The sequence below is a fragment of the Haliotis cracherodii genome, unplaced genomic scaffold (assembly GCF_022045235.1).
Source record: "Haliotis cracherodii isolate W230 unplaced genomic scaffold, xgHalCrac1.p SCAF_16, whole genome shotgun sequence".
NCBI classification, from domain to species: Eukaryota; Metazoa; Mollusca; class Gastropoda; order Lepetellida; family Haliotidae; genus Haliotis; species Haliotis cracherodii.
In genome coordinates this window covers 4987457-5008321 of record NW_027266271.1, presented here as the reverse complement: position 1 = coordinate 5008321, position 20865 = coordinate 4987457, and the positions used below count along the sequence as shown (strand labels likewise).

At 45.8% G+C, this 20865-nt stretch overlaps 1 protein-coding gene and 2 pseudogenes across 3 annotated transcripts in view; all 3 read left to right on the top strand.

Annotated features, from left to right (window-relative positions):
• Window positions 1-20865, top strand: part of LOC139463742 (vesicle-fusing ATPase-like) — a 51986-nt gene that overhangs the window by 17804 nt on the left and 13317 nt on the right. For all 3 annotated transcript variants that reach the window (XM_071245000.1, XM_071245002.1, XM_071245001.1), the window contains exons 6-13: window positions 6200-6249; window positions 6971-7059; window positions 7261-7403; window positions 8900-8966; window positions 10296-10428; window positions 11792-11866; window positions 13048-13213; window positions 13739-13926. In XM_071245000.1, the coding sequence (XP_071101101.1) occupies window positions 6200-6249; window positions 6971-7059; window positions 7261-7403; window positions 8900-8966; window positions 10296-10428; window positions 11792-11866; window positions 13048-13213; window positions 13739-13926 (911 nt within the window). The remainder of the gene's footprint in view (window positions 1-6199; window positions 6250-6970; window positions 7060-7260; window positions 7404-8899; window positions 8967-10295; window positions 10429-11791; window positions 11867-13047; window positions 13214-13738; window positions 13927-20865) is intronic.
• On the top strand, window positions 14848-19148 carry LOC139464101 (mucin-2-like; annotated as a pseudogene).
• LOC139464100 (mucin-2-like) lies at window positions 19338-20686 on the top strand (annotated as a pseudogene).

The following is a 20865-nucleotide window of genomic DNA, read 5'->3' as shown; positions in this document are numbered from 1 at the left end:
GACGGCGAATCCCACCTGGGTTTTGATCAAGTCGCAGACTGGCTGGCAGGCAGACTTCCCAGGCCACTCTCTTCAAGTTGTGGACCATGCTCACTCCTTAGATGAGGACATGCACTGCATGCCGGGATCGAACCGCTCCACCTCAGTCTGAAAGTCCGACAGCAAACTCCCCTACATGGAAACCGAGATTCGCCTCACGCTCAAACCTCTCTCACTGATGGCATCGTCTTCCAGGGCTACACTGCAGGACTTATCGAAGGACAACCCCCATAGGATTGACCATCTAACTAAGGTTGTATCCTACCTCCAATGACAAGTGGAACAGATGCGCTCCAACATGCGCGCCGCTCTGATTTAACTCACTACCACTAGACGCCTTGGGTACCTTGCCTTGTCGATTTGGGACCCAGAGTTCAAGAGAGACCTTTTGCGTCAACCTTGGTCCGGCTCTGACCTTTTTTAATGGACAGATATACAAGACACACTCCCGGGTCTCAGCCTTCGTCCCTGATGAGAAGGCTCTCAAGGCCCTGGCCAGGGTGTCACAGCCAGCCTTTGCTAAGGCGTCCCAGTCTGGCTCCTACCAGCCACGACGCAACACCCTCCAGACTCGGGGGTGGGGCTCCACCTCAATCTCTCGGGGCAGAGGCAAGGGGAAAGGAAATTCCTCAGGCTCATACCAGTCCCGTCGCAGCTACCCCAAAGGAGGTAACGCCGACCGCAGGGACCTCCAGTGAATCGCCAGAGAGGCACGACTGGGACCTCCCATCCCCAGCTGTCCAAGTTGTTGACACCGCAGCAGGTGGGAGACTGACTCACTTCTGGCAGAATTGGGAAATCCTGGGGGAACCATACGTCACCAACGTCATCCGATACAGGTACAAGCTGACGCCTATAGACGACCTGCCACTTACGTCGTCACCCATAGTGGACACATACCCCCCACCCAACAGCAGCTAATGAGCCGGAATATCACAGCGCTGCTAGATAAGAAAGCCATAGAGGTTGTACACGCCCCAGCCATAACACCAGGCTTCTACTCACCTGTCTTCCTGGTCCCCAAGAAGGACTCGGACAAACACAGGATGATCCACAACCTTACCGCTTTCAGCAAACACTACCTGGCGCGTCCACCTTATTTCAGGATGACCACGCTCAGGCTACTGCGATCCCGGATCCAGGCACAGGATGCGCTCATCAGCCTGGACATCGAGGACGCCTACCTACATGTCCCTATACATCCCGACCACCGGAAATTCCTCCGCTTCATCTTCATGGGAGTCCATTATCAATGGGTGGTCCTCCCATTTGGACTTTCTTTGGGCCCCATTGCTATTCACACGACTGCCTACTGGACCATCGAGACCCTGTCACTCTACTCCTGAAGATCAACCTCAGGAAGTCAGAGTTGACACCCTCCAAGCGCTTTCAGTTCATTGGAGGCCTCTTCCAGATGGACCTCAATCTCATCTCTGTACCCAGAGACCAGTGGGAGCGCATGCAGGCGCACCTGACTCCAGCTCTCCACCTACCACGCACTCTGCGTCAATGGCAAATCCTCCTGTGCCTCCTAACCTCAGCGCAGGACTTGACCTACAGAGGAAGGCTTCAACTGCGCCCAGTTCAGATGTTCCTGGCGCCCTACATCAGGCGCCAGGACCCTTCTGTATCCATCATCCTCCCGGAACAGCATCTCCGGTGGTGGACGGTGGAATCGAATGTCTTAGGCGGCGTCTGCTTGACAGGGCTTACAACCTTTCTGCGCCTATTCGTAGACGCGTACCTACAGGGATGGGGCACACACCTGGAGGGACCGGTCGTCTCAGGGCTGTGGTCAGCCGATCAGCGCCTATGGCACATCAACAACCTCGAACTGGAAGCGCTTATCTTGGCCATCGCTCACCGGAAGCAGGCCCTCAGACATGCCGTGCTCTCCATCTAGACGGACAACATAACTGTCGTATGGTGCCTTTGGAACCAAGGAACGACTCATTCGACTTCGCTCCTTCAACAGACGTTCCGATTGTTTCACGTGGTGGATCATCTAGACATTCAGTTCCAGGTCCACCACATCCCGGGCTGCTGAAACATCCTAGCGGATGCCCTATCTCGGCCAGGAAAAGTGGCTCCCACAGAGTGGAAACTTCATCCAGACGCCTTCGCTCTTGTTTGTCGAGTCCACGGTCTCCCTAACATAGACCTATTTGCCACCAGCCAGAACTACCAGATCCTGACCTACATATCTCCGGTGCCGGATCCACTGGCTTGGGCAGTCGACGCTTTTAGTGTCCTCTGGGAAGGACTAAAAGCGTACGCTTTTCCGCCACCTGTACTCCTTCCCAAAGTCGTCCAGAATATCAGATCGACACGGAACCTCAATCTGACTTTGGTCGCGCCCTGGTGGCCAGCGAGGGCTTGGTTCGTCGACCTCAGAGAGCTGTCCGGCGTCAACCCACTGCCATTCCCAGATTGACCAAATCTGCTGATCCACCCTCACAGCGGACAGCCACCCAGGACCAGACAGGTTATGTCTTCACGTCTGGTCGATTTACAGAGAGCACTGAACACCAAAGGCTACTCAGCTAGAGCGGCCAGGGCTATCACGATGGCACATCGCCCAACCACCAGGAGCCTCTATCATGACAAGTGGCAATCCTTCGAGAGCTTTTGCAGGGGCAGGCACCAATACCCCACATCTGCATCTCCTCAATTCCTGGCCGAGTTCATGCTCCATCTGCGTCACAAGCGTAAGCTCAAGGGCAGTACCATCAAGACCCACCTTGTGGTGCCCCTGGCATCGACGCATGACGAAAATCCCGGAACTCCAGGCACTGCTCCGCTCATTCAGACTGGAAGACCAAAAGGCGAAGTTCTGTCCCCCCAGCTTGGGACTTGAACATCATTCTCACCTCGCTGAGAGACGCGCCTTTCGAGCCGCTCGAAACGTCATCATTCTACAATCTGTCTTTCTACTGGCGCTCGCCAGAGCAGCCTGTGTCAGTGAGCTACACGTCCTAGACATCACACGGGTCCGCTTTGAGCAGGGAGCACATGGAGCCGTGCATCTGGGCCTGTGCTGGGATTTCATTGCAAAGAATCAGCTCCCAGGCCAGCCCGATAGATCGTTCCTCATCCCCCCCCTTTCATCGATTGTGGGCACGGAAGATGAACTAGAGCTCCGTCTATGTCCGGTTAGAGCGCTTCGTTGCTACATCTGACGATCCAAGGAACGCCGTAGACAACAACGACGCCTCTTCGTATAGGTATCTGCGACCTCGCAAGTGGAAGTCAGCCACAACACGATCGCTCCACGCTCCAACAACCGGCATGAGATCCGGCCGGTCGCCTCCACCATGGCGCTACACAGCAACTGCTCTCTACGCGACATCATGGAGGGATGTTTCTGGCGATCCAACACGGCCCTCGCCAGGCACTACCTGCAAGACGTCGCATTGGAGGATGTACAAGGCACGCACAGCTTTGGTCCGTTAGTAGTGGCCCAGCAGGTCACCAGTACTATATGTTATTGACCTATCATGGAACTGTTCTGGGTGAACAATACCTTCCAAATGACGTGCTGGTTTTCTTGGGGAATTAGTCAGCAAAGAGCCGGAGTCACAGGAGACTAATCACAATTTTATTTACAAAAACAATTTACAATTTACAATATACTTAGATAATAACTGAGGGTGCCACAGAGAGTCGGTACAACACTCTTGGCTGTGGGAAAGAGGTCAGCTTGGTAAGAGAGTCAAACCCCTTCTCTCCTCTCTGGACCAAGGCTTATATAGCCAAGGTCACCTGACATTTTGTAAGTAATAAATATAAATGTAAACAGTAAATCATCAGTGACATACTTGCACATCCTGTTCAGGATGGCAGAACATCCTGGTCGATGTACACAAAAATGGGGATTAACAAATAGGATTAGCATCTAATAAATAACAGCAATTAAGTGTTTCAAGGCATATAGATGTCATGGCTCCAGGGTAATGAGCCTTTGCAATCAAATGTTCTTCAGATAATGGATGTTGTAAATCAGTCGCTATGACAACTTCCCTCCGTTGCGTGAAGCTTGCACCCCAAGCTTACATGAGTCCAAATTGATATGTGTGAACTTTTTCACCAAGGAAAACAACCATGCAAATGTGATCCAAATCAGTTATATGAAATCCTTATGTAACAAATATATCTATGCAATGACGGTATGAAAGTGATCATCTAGCCAATTTGAATTAGTGCCAGTTTGAAAACTAACCAAGTGATCTTTGTAATGTGCAATTTCACTACACGTTAATTACCGCTTTGCACAGATTCAATAAATATTTCACTGAAGGTTCTTTGAATTCAGGAGTCTGGCTTGGCGGTGCGACTCAGTACCGAATAATGATAATGATTAATGTCATAAAAAGTACAAATTAAACATCTCAGCAAATATTTCGCATAAAGAAATTTGAAACCAGGAGTCTACCTTTACCGCGTGACTCAAACGGTACTTGTGGGTACTATTGCCCTTTTAAGTACAATGGGTGCTCTTCCCGTGTCTTTGACGGAGCTTGCCCAGATATTGTGGGTGCGATGCCCAAGAAAAAAGACCCTTAATTCCGACATCAAAATTCTGAAATGCTGAATACTGCTGTGCTGTTAATTACTTAATACTGACATACAATAAACATATGTGTAGGGGTGGCTCACCAAAGAATATCCCTAATCTGAATTCAAAGTCCTAGACAATACATTCAATTTTGTACCAAACTGTGCACATTAATTACTTGTAACAAATGACAAATTTTGTCATTTAGATTTTTGAAATTACGAGTCGAGTTTAGAGGTGTGACTCGATAACCCTACAGCTTAGGTTTGTCTGGGCCCTAGCTGCAACTATATGTCTGGCGTGGCCTGGAGACATTTCAAAGATTCCCTACACAATAACTTCAAAGATCTAGCTTGACTAAAGATGTAATTTGGAGTATATTGCACACATACAAAACTAAATTTTGGAAAGACACATTTTGGCATAAATATACTGGCTTTGATTAAACATATCTGGTTGCACTATTCAACAGTCACACAATATATATCCTTGATTGAGTCCATGTAAGTAAACACAAATTAGTAAGTCCCAATGAGATATCTTGTACACAGTGTCCATCTTGTAGGTGCCCGTGAGGCGGTTTCTGTATTGTGCAGGGTCTGCATGAAGATGGCTGTGGTCGGGTCTCTGTGGGATAGGCGTGTATACTTCTTTTCTTAGGTCATGTGCAGGAACGACATCTTGAAGGGGAAGTCTTAGCAATGTTGCTAAGATATTCGAGCAGGGAAGGTTTGGGATCGGAGAACTTGTTCTTGATTGGAGAGGTTCTAGTTCTTTCTTCAATCTTGTTAAAGGCCATTTCTTCGTTCTTGGTGATCGCAGATCTACCTCCCCACGATGCCCTCCGATGTTTGCGACTCCAGAGTAATGTGAGGATCCGTGACATCACTTCCTTTGGTCACGTGGGAGCTGCGTGATAGGGTTGGCCTCTCAGCTAGTTAAAGCAACTTCTTCAAGCAAAGACCTTCACACAGTTCTTTTCTCTGTCAAGAACAAGCAGTAATATGCATTAAGGAGTAATGCTGGATAACTATACAAATATAAAAAATATCTAAGATTTTACTTGATAGACAGATATATATATATATATATATATATATATATATATATATATATATATATATATATATATATATATATATATGTATCTAATAAACTCAAGTTTTCCAATGGCACGATGTTTTCCCCTTCTCAAAAAACATTATCAGCTGATCACAGTGATCACGTAACACTGGAAATACCAGTCAACAAATCCGAACTGAAGTACGCAATTTAATCCCATTATTGTACTACCTGGTCATAAAAAGGTTTTCATTGTTTATCTGGACTTATGTTTGTAATATATCTTATTAATTTTATTTAAAATTTCATTCAATAATGTTTACATTAATTTTGGCGAAATCGTTTTTTGAAGTGGTCGGGAGATTGCACAATTTACCGTTACTTCAAAGGTAACATATTAGCAAGGCATAACTGTATATACAGTCGAACCTCGTCGTGTTAAACTTGGATCTGTCGAATTCCTGGTTGTCTCAAACTCATTTGGGAGTTCCGAGTATAAAAGTAAAGTTGGTCCTTGCTAATAAGATGTGTTTCTGTCAACAGTGCTGGACTTCACAGCTGTCAAGGAGAAGATGGAGGGAAAACCACGAAAAGTAATGAATATGTCTGCAACTGATGTAGACAAAACATGCACGTAGACACTACTGAGCAGACCTCTTTATGAGGTGAACTGAAGTAGAATTAATATCAATGAATTATCAATATCATTTTCATCATCATCTGGTGGTTCACTCAAATCAAGGACTTACTGTTTTAGCTGACACGTGTTGAGTTAGCCAATAATTCCAGAAGTATGGTCCTTGCAACATGGTATGTAATACATGTTCTATCAACTTGGTTATGGGCATCACTAAGAATTAAAATATTGTTACCTGGATACAATTTGTCTCCTAGTATGAATCCACACACAAAATGAGATACTTGATTAAATCTTGAAAATGCTTGGGCCAACTTTCCTAAACAGTATTTGTGTGTTGTTTCTGTTGTTCACATACATCATGAGATTGGAGATGCAAACACTGGTCAAATCTTTGGTATAAACGCTTTTGGATATTTGTAGAAATATATTTTAAAAATTTGCATCCCACATTGAGTGAGTTAGTATGGTTTAATGCTGCTTTTAGCAATATTCCAGCAATATCATGGTGGGGGACACCAGAAATGGGCTTCACATATTGTACCCATGTCAGGAATCGAACTGGGTCATTGGCGTGATAAGAGTATGCTTTAACTACTAGGATATCTGACCACCATCATTCCCACATTGACTAAGGTGCAAGATGGGCATCTTTTAGACAGCTTTTTTATTTGCAGGCTGATAAAGGCATGTTGACACCCAACTCTGCAGTGATCTTTGAGAAAGCTGAAAATTCCATGCTGAATCTCAAAGGAAAATCTAAAGGGTATGTGCATTCAATCTTTATCAAAGAGACGTTTGGTGTGTAATCCCTATGGTAGTGCCCTGTGGGAACCTAGGGTAGAATGTGTCCAGCACCCCATTGCTTATCTACTATGATATGATGTGTACACGTTCATATTGGGGCAGAATCTAGTGTACTGTCGCTGCAACAGCCATCACAATTCCATTAGTGTTTTTTTGCCAGGAAATCTACCTATCAGTCAATCATCAACCCAGACTGGGACTTCAACAAGATGGGTATTGGTGGCCTGGACAATGAATTCTCTGCCATATTCAGAAGGGCATTTGCATCCCGAGTTTTCCCTCCTGATGTTGTTGAGCAGATTGGTAAGTTCCCTAAGATTCACATGAAGATCTCATGGATAAGTTGTCACCTACGTTAAAACAGGCAATAATCAAAATCTCATCAAATATGCTCAAGGTTTAAAGCAAAATAAAAAACCAACAAGCAATAAATCTGTGAACATTCTGTTTACCTTACAGTGTATGGATCTTTTAAACAGCATGTTTGGTAAGTGCATGATACTATTAAGTAATGAAGGAACACTTCTACAGTCATAATAATTGAATAATTATGATAAAATTATTACTAGTTAATGCACTGTTTTTTAGTGAAGTCATTCACTGCAGTGTACTGACAGAAACTATCACTCTCATGCTTCATATTGCACTGTTCTTGGATGCTTTGTTCGGTGAATACTGATTCACCACCGCTTAGCAACAGGTGTTGGTGCAAAATGTTGTGAAAAAATAATCAGATGCAGAATATGTCTGCTTTGATATGATATGTATTCTCCATGACAACTATCGATATCTTTACCTTCAAATGCTGATGCTTGTATTGGCAAGTGATACTACAATAAGATTTGTTTAACCTAGGAGATGCCGAGCAAGATCTGAAAATTAGACATTATGCAAGCATTGTGCTCGTTCGGCTCTGGGGTCATCTCCAACAATAAAATTACACAGGGATATAGAATATTTCTTTACTGTCTGCGGGAGTAAAAATAACTTCAAATATGAAAATAGTTTGAAAAACAGACTGTTGAAAGTGTTTATGACTAAAAAAACTACAGATAATAGTACTGTGCAACGAAAAGAGAGCCGTGTGCTGCTTGACTCACATGATGCCTGGTGGTAGGCATGTTTGGGTGATTTGTGTTTATGGAAGTGTTCTCTCTGAGTAAGAGATCACCTTTGGGATCAGGTTTCGGTTCAGCAACAAGATTTGTTTGTTTGTTTTGTTTAATGCTGCACTCACCAATATTCCAGCTATATAACGGCTGTCTGTAAATAATCGAGTCTGGACCATACAATCCTTTAATTGACATCATGAGCATGTATCTACGCAGTTGGGATACGATGACATGCATCAAGCAAGTCAGCGAGCCTGACCACCCAATCTCGTTAGTCGCCTCTTATGACAAGCGTAGTTGCCTTTTATGGCAAGTATGGATTGCTGAAGACCTATTCTCTACCTGCATCTTCATGGATACTGGGGTCATGCAATCTTGTTAATGTTGTGATAAGTATTTGCCTCAAAACCATTTTAGAATGTTGAATTCATCACTCTCCACTGGAATATGAAAATTCTCGTTTTTTATTATGTTCCTACATTCTTCAATCATTTTTGCAGTGCTTCATCAGAGTCATTTGACAGTGATAAGATGGCAGCAGAGTTCTTTATTTAAAAAAAATATTAATCCAGTTAAATTCAAATCGTTTCACATTGATGGTTTTATGAAACATCATAATTTGAAGAACATTATTTGAATTTGGAACCACTTCGGCATGTTCATTAATAACTGTGTATGTGAACACAGGTATGAAGCATGTCAGAGGCATATTGCTGTTCGGCCCACCTGGAACTGGCAAGACCCTGATGGCAAGGTGAGTCTGACCCTGATACCATTGTGAATCAGAGCCTACTAGCAATGTGAATCAGTCCCTGATGGCAACTGAGTCAGTCCCTGATAGTAAGGTGAGTCAGTCCCTGATGGCAACTGTATCAGTCCCTGATAGTAAGGTGAGTCAGTCCCATATAGTAAGGTGAGTCAGTCCCTGATGGCAACTGTGTCAGTCCCTGATAGTAAGGTGAGTCAGTCCCTGATGGCAACTGTGTCAGTCCCTGATCGTAAGGTGAGTCAGTCCCTGATAGTAAGGTGAGTCAGTCCCTGAAGGCAACTGTGTCAGTCCCTGATAGTAAGGTGAGTCAGTCCTGATAGTAAGGTGAGTCAGTCCCATATAGTAAGGTGAGTCAGTCCCTGATGGCAACTGTGTCAGTCCCTGATCGTAAGGTGAGTCAGTCCTGATAGTAAGGTGAGTCAGTCCCATATAGTAAGGTGAGTCAGTCCCTGATGGCAACTGTGTCAGTCCCTGATCGTAAGGTGAGTCAGTCCCTGATTGTAAGGTGAGTCAGTCCCTGAAGGCAACTGTGTCAGTCCCTGATAGTAAGGTGAGTCAGTCCTGATAGTAAGGTGAGTCAGTCCCATATAGTAAGGTGAGTCAGTCCCTGATGGCAACTGTGTCAGTCCCTGATCGTAAGGTGAGTCAGTCCCTGATTGTAAGGTGAGTCAGTCCCTGAAGGCAACTGTGTCAGTCCCTGATAGTAAGGTGAGTCAGTCCTTGATAGTAAGGTGAGTCAGTCCCATATAGTAAGGTGAGTCAGTCCCTGATGGCAACTGTGTCAGTCCCTGATAGTAAGGTGAGTCAGTCCCTGATAGTAAGGTGAGTCAGTCCCTGATGGCAACTGTGTCAGTCCCTGATAGTAAAGTGAGTCAGTCCCTGAAGGCAACTGTGTCAGTCCCTGATAGTAAGGTGAGTCAGTCCCATATAGTAAGGTGAGTCAGTCCCGGATGGCAACTGTGTCAGTCCCTGATAGTAAGGTGAGTCAGTCCCTGATGGCAACTGTGTCAGTCCCTGATCGTAAGGTGAGTCAGTCCTGATAGTAAGGTGAGTCAGTCCCCAATGGCAGTGTGAGTCCGTCCCTGATGGCAAGGAGCATCAGACTTAGTTGTCAATGAATCAGACTTCAATGTCAGTGACACAGACCCTTATGACAATGTATCAGACCATTGTAGATATCGTGTAATTTACCCACACTAAAAATGGTAGTGCCCAGGTCAAATTGTTGAATGGTAGGAAATTGTGGAAAACACATGTATTAAAGTTTTGACTTAATAACTTGAGGATAACAACATTTCTTTTGTTTCCTTTCAGACAAATAGGAAAGATGCTTAATGCTCGGGAACCCAAAATTGTAAATGGCCCACAGATTTTAGACAAGTATGTAGGTGAATCAGAAGCTAATGTCAGGAAGCTGTTTGCAGAAGCCGAAGAAGAAGAAAAGAGGGTAGGATTATGCAGCCTTTTGTACTGATACAGCTCTAGGTGAAATGGACCCGTGAAGATCTGGGGTAGAATAGGTCTTCAGCAACCCATGCTTGCCATAAAAGGCAATTATGCTTGTCGTAAGAGGCGACTAACGGGATCGGATGGTCAGGCTCACTGACTTTGGTCGATGCATGTCATGGATCCCAATTGCGTGGATCGATGCTCATGATATCAATCACTGGATTGTCTGGTCCAGTCTTGATTATTTACAGACTGCTGTCATATAGCTGGAGTGCAGTGTGAAACAACAAACCAAACCAAACCATACCAAACCAAAAACCTAGGTGAAATGTGTACTCACGCAGCTCCTGGTTACTTTTGTACTCACATTTCTTGGTTTCTCATGAAGACCACCTCCGTGGTCTAGTGGTAGAGCGTCCACCCGGAGAGCGGAAGGACCGGGGTGTGATTCCAGGCCACTTCATACCAAAAGACTTTAAAAGATGGTACTTGTTACCCTGTCTGGCGCTCGGCATTTAGAGGCTAAAACAAGGACTGGTCGGCTCGGTGTCTGTATTCTGTGTTTGAGTGGGGTTAAACTGCGGCATGGTATCTCAGTGGGCTAGCACTATAAATCGGCTTCAGTTCGGACTAGTACAAACAGCCACACACACACACGTGCATGCAGGTGGCTATATAAGTGCAATAATCTTGGGCGCGACGTTAAACCCCATTTCACGTCACCTGGTTTCTCATGTACTCACACGGCTCTTGGCAGTCTCGTGTGCTCACACAGCTCTTGGCAGTCTCGTGTGCTCACACATCTCTTGGCAGTCTTGTGTGCTCACACAGCTCTTGGCAGTCTCGTGTGCTCACACAGCTCTTGGCAGTCTCATGTGCTCACACAGCTCTTGGCAGTCTCGTGTGCTCACACAGCTCTTGGCAGTCTCGTGTGCTCACACAGCTCTTGGCAGTCTCATGTGCTCACACAGCTCTTGGCAGTCTCGTGTGCTCACACAGCTCTTGGCAGTCTTGTGTGCTCACACAGCTCTTGGCAGTCTTGTGTGCTCACACATCTCTTGGCAGTCTTGTGTGCTCACACAGCTCTTGGCAGTCTTGATGTAGCCATTGGAAATGTCAAGTTTACAGTTAAAGAAATCATAGAAATATTGGTATGAAAATGTTCAAAGATGTTCACATGGCTGACAACTTAACATTTTTCGTTTTTGTACATGCACGTTTTGGACTTCTGACACGGCCTAACACATAAATGGCCAAAATGAGTAGAAAGGACCAATATTTTTAGGAAAATTTTAGTATGAACAAGTCTGTAACCCAAGATGAATTTTTTACCAGATGTTTTGTTTTTTTCTTATATCCAGTGTGGCAGGAATAGTGGTCTACACATCATCATCTTTGATGAAATAGATGCCATATGCAAGTCCAGAGGATCAGTGGTATGTTTGTTATAGCATTTATTGTAACAATTAGATATTGGTAACACAGCAACTTACAATTTCCTCCAATCTCATTAAAATCTTAGTGCTCACTACATACAGATCTGAGGACATCCCATTACAGTTTACTTCAGAAAGACCGTTCACAAACTTTGACTGACCAGTGAAATTGCTTACAAGAAGTGACATTTGCTAATCAGAAAGCACCTTCCTTCCTTGAGCTTTAAGGTACCAGTTTCAAATTGGTGACTTCCAGATTTTGCTTTGAAAACTGAACAAAAGAAAATTCTGGAATGTGTCATAGATGGCCGAAATTGTGTGGCATAGGTCTTCAGCAACCTATGCTTGCCGTACAAGGTGACTATGCTTGTTGTAAGAGGCGACTAATGTGATCAATTGGTCAGGCCCCCTGCTTGATGCATGTATTCATATCCCAATTTCGTGGACCAATGCTCATGATGTCAATCACTGGGTAGTCTGGTGCAGACTCGATTATATACTGACCGCTATCATATAGCTGTAATATTGCTGAGTGCGGTGTTAAACAATCAACAATCAAACAAACTTCCCTTGTCTTTAGTTTGAAATATTTTTCCCCTTGAAACAAGATATAGATGATGATTTTGATGGATCAGTCACACCGCCCGTGACTGTCGTTTGAAATAACCTATGTTAACCTTTTCGAGGTTGCATTGTCAGAAAACACATTCCAACTGTCACTGGGGGGCACTGGTGGCCCAGTCGTCTAAGGCGCCGCAATTCGCTGTGCAGAATTGCATCCCTTGGGCACGCCAGAAACCTATGATTGTGGGTTCGAATCCCGGTTCGCCCCAATTATGTTTCTAGGTTTGTCAGCACCATACCCGTGCTTGTGGGTTTCACCGAAGTGGTAAACGTCTGAGACCTGCATCACTTGGGGCTTTCCTCCAACATTAAGCTGACAAGCCGTGATATAACTGGAATACTGTTAAAAGCGGCGTTAAACCCAACTCACTCACTCACTCACTCCAACTGTCACTTTCCCAATCTTATAAACGACAGTGGTCGAATGAAAGGTCGTTCTGACATGATCCGTAAAGGGATGTCCTCAGATCTTTGTTTAGCAGTTGCGAGCACAAAGAATTGATTTTGTTGAGATTGAATTTTCACTTTCACAAATGCTGCCCATGATTGTATTGAAGGCTGGCAATACGGCTGTGCATGACACTGTGGTCAACCAGCTGCTGTCTAAGCTGGATGGAGTGGAGCAACTCAACAACATTCTTGTCATAGGGATGACTAACAGGAAGGACATGATTGATGATGCACTCCTCCGACCAGGCCGACTTGAGGTGCAGATGGAAATCGGTCAGTAACTTTTGTCACAAGCATATGTTTTATCTTACCTGACGCTACACTTATAGCACTCTGTAGTGTCAGGTATGTATAAAAACTTTGCATTTAATCAGACATGCTCATATATCATGACTGTCAATGTGAGCTCCATGGGGATTCCAGGTTAGAATAGGTCCCCAGTAACATGTACCGGTTGTAACTGTAAGAGTCGACTTAGTGGATGGGTGGTCAGGCTTACTGGCTTGTCATTGTACAGAGTGGATCATTGCTCATGATATCAATCACTAGATTGTCTTTTCCAAACTCAGTCATTTACAGGCTGCAATCAAATAGCTGGAATATTAGTGAGTGTGGAGTTAAAAAAATGGAAAAAAAGTTTTATTATGATAATCCTGTGTAAAGGAGCCTGTCGTATTTAGTGGTAAAGCTCTCAGTGTAAGTGTCATGTGAGACCTGTCATGGTAATTGGCGACATTCTATGTGTAAGGAAGTGTGCCATGTAGCGATGACTGTCATCACGTCAGGCTGTTTTTATAGGTCTCCCAGATGAACATGGACGTGTCCAGATCCTTGACATTCATACTATGACCATGAAGGAGAACGGAAAGTTGGATTCTGATGTGGATATTCCTGAGTTAGCTGCCATCACAAAGAATTTCAGTGGGGCTGAGATTGAGGGATTAGTAAGAGCAGCTCAATCTACAGCCATGAACAGACTTATTAAAGTAAGCATGTACTAACTACCATATTTTCTTCAGTATAGTGCACATTTTCTTCCCCCCAAAACACAGCTGTGTAGAAGGGGGTGTTATACACGCCATAATGATTTTTTTTGGTTTTTTTACCCAATGCAAAGACATTACAATATCAACAAATCCATATTAGAGTACACAATGTAATCTTGTAATTGCAGTGTCTAGTTATAAAAAGTGTTCATTGTATATCTGGACTTATTTCAATAATTTTATTCAAAATCTCTTTTAATATTGTTTTAATTAATTTCCGCGAAATTGTGTGTGAAGCAATGAAAAATCGCACAACTCACCGTTATTAACAGCAACCACGGTCAGATTACCGCTATTGACGCATTGAAATGAACTTTAGTTGACAGAATGGATACATATATCATAAATGCCATACTTTGACTTGTTAAATGTCATATTTGTTGTAGTTTGACGATTCTATGTCAAAATGTAGTTCTCACAATCACGTGCGCGGGAGCCTAGACGGTGACTTGTCAAATTGTTCCATGTGATAAAAAATAACTGGCAATAGCGATCAGGTGCACCGAAGTGCTTCGCTTCTATGCTTGTTATTATTTTTAATATATTTAGTAAAAGCTAAAAAACTTGAAATAACATGATATTGGAATACTGTAAATCGTGGAATTAATGCGTCTCCAAAAAAATGCGACTCAATATGAATGTGACACCTCCCTCCTCTCAAGAATCAGTGGATTTATATCTAAAGAAAATGTCCTCTGTCAGGTTTACAGGATAATCCTCACCTTTATCCTATATTACATTAATCCAATCACACACCAAATAGCACCGCTAATTAGCGCTGCGTAGAGTACTTCTGCTGAAACAATACATGCACGCTGGCTCGTGTCGGCCTTTGACGCAGTCGCAAAGAACAAAGACACCATGTTGCGAGGGTGGCGTCTGTCTGGACTTGCAGGTGTGATGACATAAGTGAGTAGGACTCTTGTCTTGACCCCATCAGTGACATTTCACAGGATGTGATTAGTGTTTGAATGACATTGTTTATATACTTGTTACAAGTTCTGCTCAATAAACACTAATGTGGAATACATATTTGTTTGTTTTGCAGCGTATGTCTAAGTTGGTATTTTTGCTATCCAAAATGTCTTGTTAATATAAATGCGATATTTATTAATGCGAGCAAAGACCACTCGCATTTTTCGCATTTAATTCACCCTCACAGCCCCCTGTACTAAAACAGACACTTCCCTGTACAAACACAGACTCACCTCCCTGTACAAACACAGACTCACCTCCCTGCACTAACACGACACAGCCCCCTGCACTAACACAGACACCTCCCTAGGGGTACTAGAACAGACACATCCCTGTGCAAACACACTCACCTCCATGCACTAACATGACAACACCCCCTGCACTAACACAGACACCTCCCTGTGATAAAACAGACACCTCCCTGTACAAACACAGACTCACCTGCCTGTACTAACACAACACAGCCCCCTGCACTAACACAGACACCTCCCTGTGCTAAAACAAACACCTCCCTGTACAACCACAGACAAAGCCCACTGTACTAACAAGACACATCCCCTGCATTAACACGACACAGCCCCCTGTACTAACACAACGCAGCCCCCTGTACTAACACAGACACCTCCCTGTACTAACACAGGCACACATCCCTGTACTAACACAACACAGCCCCCTGGACTAACACAACACAGCCCCCTGTACTAACACAGACACCTCCCTGTGCTAACACAGACACCTCCATGTGCTTACATGACACAGCCCCCTGTACAAACACAGACAACTCCCTGTTCTAAAACAGACACCTCCCTGTACAAACACAGACTCACCTGCCTGTACTAACACAACCCAGCCCCCTACACTAACACAGACACCTCCCTGTACTAAAACAGACACCTCCCTGTCTAACACAGACAAAGCCCACTGTACTACTACAACACAGCCCCTACATTAACACGACACAGCCCCCTGTACTAACACAACACAGCCCCCTGCACTAACACAACACAGCCCCCTGCACTAACACAACACAGCCCCCTGCACTAACACAGACACAGCCCCCTGCACTAACACAACACAGCCCCCTGCACTAACACAACACAGCCCCCTGCACTAACACAACACAGCCCCCTGCACTAACACAACACAGCCCCCTGCACTAACACAACACAGCCCCCTGCACTAACACAACACAGCCCCCTGCACTAACACAACACAGCCCCCTGCACTAACACAACACAGCCCCCTGCACTAACACAGACACACATCCCTGTACTAACACAACACAGCCCCCTGCACTAACACGACACAGCCCCCTGCACTAACACAACACAGCCCCCTGCACTAACACAGACACACATCCCTGTACTAACACAACACAGCCCCCTGGACTAACACAACACAGCCCCTACATTAACACGACACAGCCCCCTGCATTAACACGACACAGCCCCCTGCACTAACACAACACAGCCCCCTGCACTAACACAACACAGCCCCCTGCACTAACACAGACACCTCCCTGTGCTATAACAGACACCTCCCTGTACAAACACAGACACCTCCCTGTACTAACACGACACAGCCCCCTTCACTAACACAGACTCACCTCCCTGTACTAACACAGGCACACATCCCTGCACTAACACAACACAGCCCCCTGTACTAACACAGACACCTCCCTGTGCTAAAACAGACACCTCCCTGTACTAACACAGACACCTCCCTGTACTAACACGACACAGCTCCCTGCACTGACACAGACAACTCCCTGTATTAAAACAGATACCTCCCTGTACAAACACAGACTCACCTCCATGCACTAACACAACACAGCCCCCTGTACTAACACAGACACCTCCCTGTACTAACACAACACAACCCCCTGCACTAACACAACACAGCCCCCTGTATTAAAACAGACACCTCCCTGTACAAACACAGACTCACCTCCCTGCACTAACACAGACTCATCTCCCTCCACTAACACAGACAGAGCCCCCTGTACAAACACAGACATAGCCCCCTGCACTAACACAGACACAGCCCCCTGCTCTAACACACACACCTCCCTGTATTCAAACAGACACCTCACTGTACAAACACAGACAAAGCCCACAACTAACAAGACACATCCCCTGCATTAACACGACACAGCCCTCTGAACTAACACAGACACCTCCCTGTATTAAAACATACACCTCCCTGTACAAACACAGACTCACCTCCATGCACTAACACAACACAGCCCCCTGTACTAACACAGACACCTCCCTGTATTAAAACGTACACCTCCCTGTACAAACACAGACTCACCTCCCTGTACTAACACGACACAGCCCCCTTCACTGACACAGATTAACCTCCCTGTACTAACACAGGCACACATCCCTGTACTAACACAACACAGCCCCCTGCACTAACACAACACAGCCACCTGCACTAACACAGACTCACCTCCCTCTACTAACACAGACACAGCCCCCTGTACTAACACAGACACACATCTATGTACTAGTGATTGAGTGAGAATGTTTTACGCCGCTTTATGTAATATTCCAGCGATATCACGGCGGGGGGCACCAGAAATGGGCTTTCACACATTGTACCCATGTCGGGAATCAAACCCGGGTCTTCGGCGTGATGAGCGAACGCTTTAACCACTAGGCTACCCGACCGCCCCACATCTATGTACAAACACAGACTCACCTCCCTGTACTAACACAGACACAGCCCCCTGTGCTAACACAGACTCACCTCCCTGTACTAACACAGACACAGCCCCCTATACTAACACAGACTCACCTCCCTGTGCTAACACAGACACATCCCCCTGTACTAACACAGACACAGCCCCCTGTACTAACACAGACACCTCCCTGTACTAACACAGACACAGCCTCCTGTACTAACACAGACTCACCTCCCTGTACTAACACAGACTCACCTCCCTGTACTAACACAGACACAGCCCCCTATACTAACACAGACTCACCTCCCTGTGCTAACACAGACACAGCCCCCTGTACTAACACAGACACAGCCCCCTGTACTAACACAGACACCTCCCTGTACTAACACAGACACAGCCTCCTGTACTAACACAGACTCACCTCCCTGTACTAACACAGACACAACCCCCTATACTAACACAGACTCACCTCCCTGTACTAACACAGGCACAGCCTCCTGTATCAACACAGACACAGCCCCCTGTACTAACACAGACTCACCTCCCCGCACTAACACAGACACAGCCCCCTGTACTAACACAGACTCACCTCCCTGTACCAACAGACACAGCCTCCTGTACCAACACAGACACAGCCCCCTGCAGTCACTCAGACTCACCTCCCTGTACTAACACAGACACAGCCCCCTGTACTAACACAGACTCACCTCCCTGTACTAACACAGACACAGCCCCCTGTACTAAGACAGACACCTCCCTGTACTAACACAGACACAGCCTCCTGTACCAACACAGACACAGCCTCCTGAAATAACACAGACTCACCTCCCTGTACTAACACAGACACAGCCCCCTGTACTAACACAGACACTTCCCTGTACCAACACAGACACAGCCCCCTATACTAACACAGACACCTCCCTGTACTAACACAGACACAGCCTCCTGTACCAACACAGACACAGCCCCCTGTACTAACACAGACTCACCTCCCTGCACTAAAACAGACACAGCCCCCTGTACTAACACAGACTCACCTCCCTGTACTAACACAGACACAGCCCCCTGTACTAACAAAGACACTTCCCTGTACCAACACAGACACAGCCCCCTATACTAACACAGACACCTCCCTGTACTAACACACACACAGCCTCCTGTACTAACACATACTCACCTCCCTGTACTAACACAGACTCACCTCCCTGTACTAACACAGACACAGCCTCCTGTACTAACACAGACACCTCCCTGTACTAACACACACACAGCCCCCTGTACTAACACAGACACCTCCCTGTACTAACACAGACACAGCCTCCTGTACTAACACATACTCACCTCCCTGTACTAACACAGACTCACCTCCCTGTACTAACACAGACACAGCCTCCTGTACTAACACAGACACAGCCTCCTGTACTAACACAGACTCACCTCCCTGGACTAACACAGACTCACCTCCCTGTACTAACACAGACACAGCCCCCTATACTAACACAGACTCACCTCCCTGTGCTAACACAGACACAGCCCCCTGTACTAACACAGACACAGCCCCCTGTACTAACACAGACACCTCCCTGTACTAACACAGACACAGCCTCCTGTACTAACACAGACTCACCTCCCTGTACTAACACAGACACAACCCCCTATACTAACACAGACTCACCTCCCTGTACTAACACAGGCACAGCCTCCTGTACCAACACAGACACAGCCCCCTGTACTAACACAGACACCTCCCTGTACTAACACAGACACAGCCCCCTGTACTAACACAGACTCACCTCCCTGTACCAACAGACACAGCCTCCTGTACCAACACAGACACAGCCCCCTGCAGTCACTCAGACTCACCTCCCTGTACTAACACAGACACAGCCCCCTGTACTAACACAGACACCTCCCTGTACTAACACAGACACAGCCCCCTGTACTAACACAGACACCTCCCTGCACTAACACAGACACAGCCCCCTGTACTAACACAGACTCACCTCCCTGTACCAACAGACACAGCCTCCTGTACCAACACAGACACAGCCCCCTGCAGTCACTCAGACTCACCTCCCTGTACTAACACAGACACAGCCCCCTGTACTAACACAGACTCACCTCCCTGTACTAACACAGACACAGCCCCCTGTACTAAGACAGACACCTCCCTGTACTAACACAGACACAGCCTCCTGTACCAACACAGACACAGCCTCCTGAAATAACACAGACTCACCTCCCTGTACTAACACAGACACAGCCCCCTGTACTAACACAGACACTTCCCTGTACCAACACAGACACAGCCCCCTATACTAACACAGACACCTCCCTGTACTAACACAGACACAGCCTCCTGGACCAACACAGACACAGCCCCCTGTACTAACACAGACTCACCTCCCTGCACTAAAACAGACACAGCCCCCTTTACTAACACAGACTCACCTCCCTGTACTAACACAGACACAGCCCCCTGTACTAACAAAGACACTTCCCTGTACCAACACAGACACAGCCCCCTGTACTAACACAGACACCTCCCTGTACTAACACAGACACAGCCTCCTGAAATAACACAGACTCACCTCCCTGTACTAACACAGACACAGCCCCCTGTACCAACACAGACACAGCCCCCTATACTAACACAGACACCTCCCTGTACTAACACAGACACAGCCTCCTGTACCAACACAGACACAGCCCCCTGTACTAACACAGACTCACCTCCCTGTACTAACACAGACTCACCTCCCTGCACTAAAACAGACACAGCCCCCTGTACTAACACAGACTTGCCTCCCTGTACTAACACAGACACAGCCCCCTGTATGAAAGCAGACACCTCCCTTTACTCACACAGACACAGCCCCCTGTACTAACCCTGTACTTTCAAGACTTTGGAATCTATTTTTAATATGGACACTGAAGAAGTGTATGATTAGTTACCATTAAGGACACAACATATATGCTAAATTTTTCGCATTATTTTACATTTTAAATTTGATAACACCCAAAATCTGATTTTCAATGTGGCAGTTATAACAGATACATATTTATGCAGAAAAAGGTCTTGTTAAGTAGCTTTCTCTGTTGAATACTCCACCAGGGGACCTACAAAGCAAGGTACTATTTGTAGATATATGCTATAAGAAAATCAGGGAACAAACATATTTAGAAACCAATTGGTTTTATGTGTACTTCCAAGT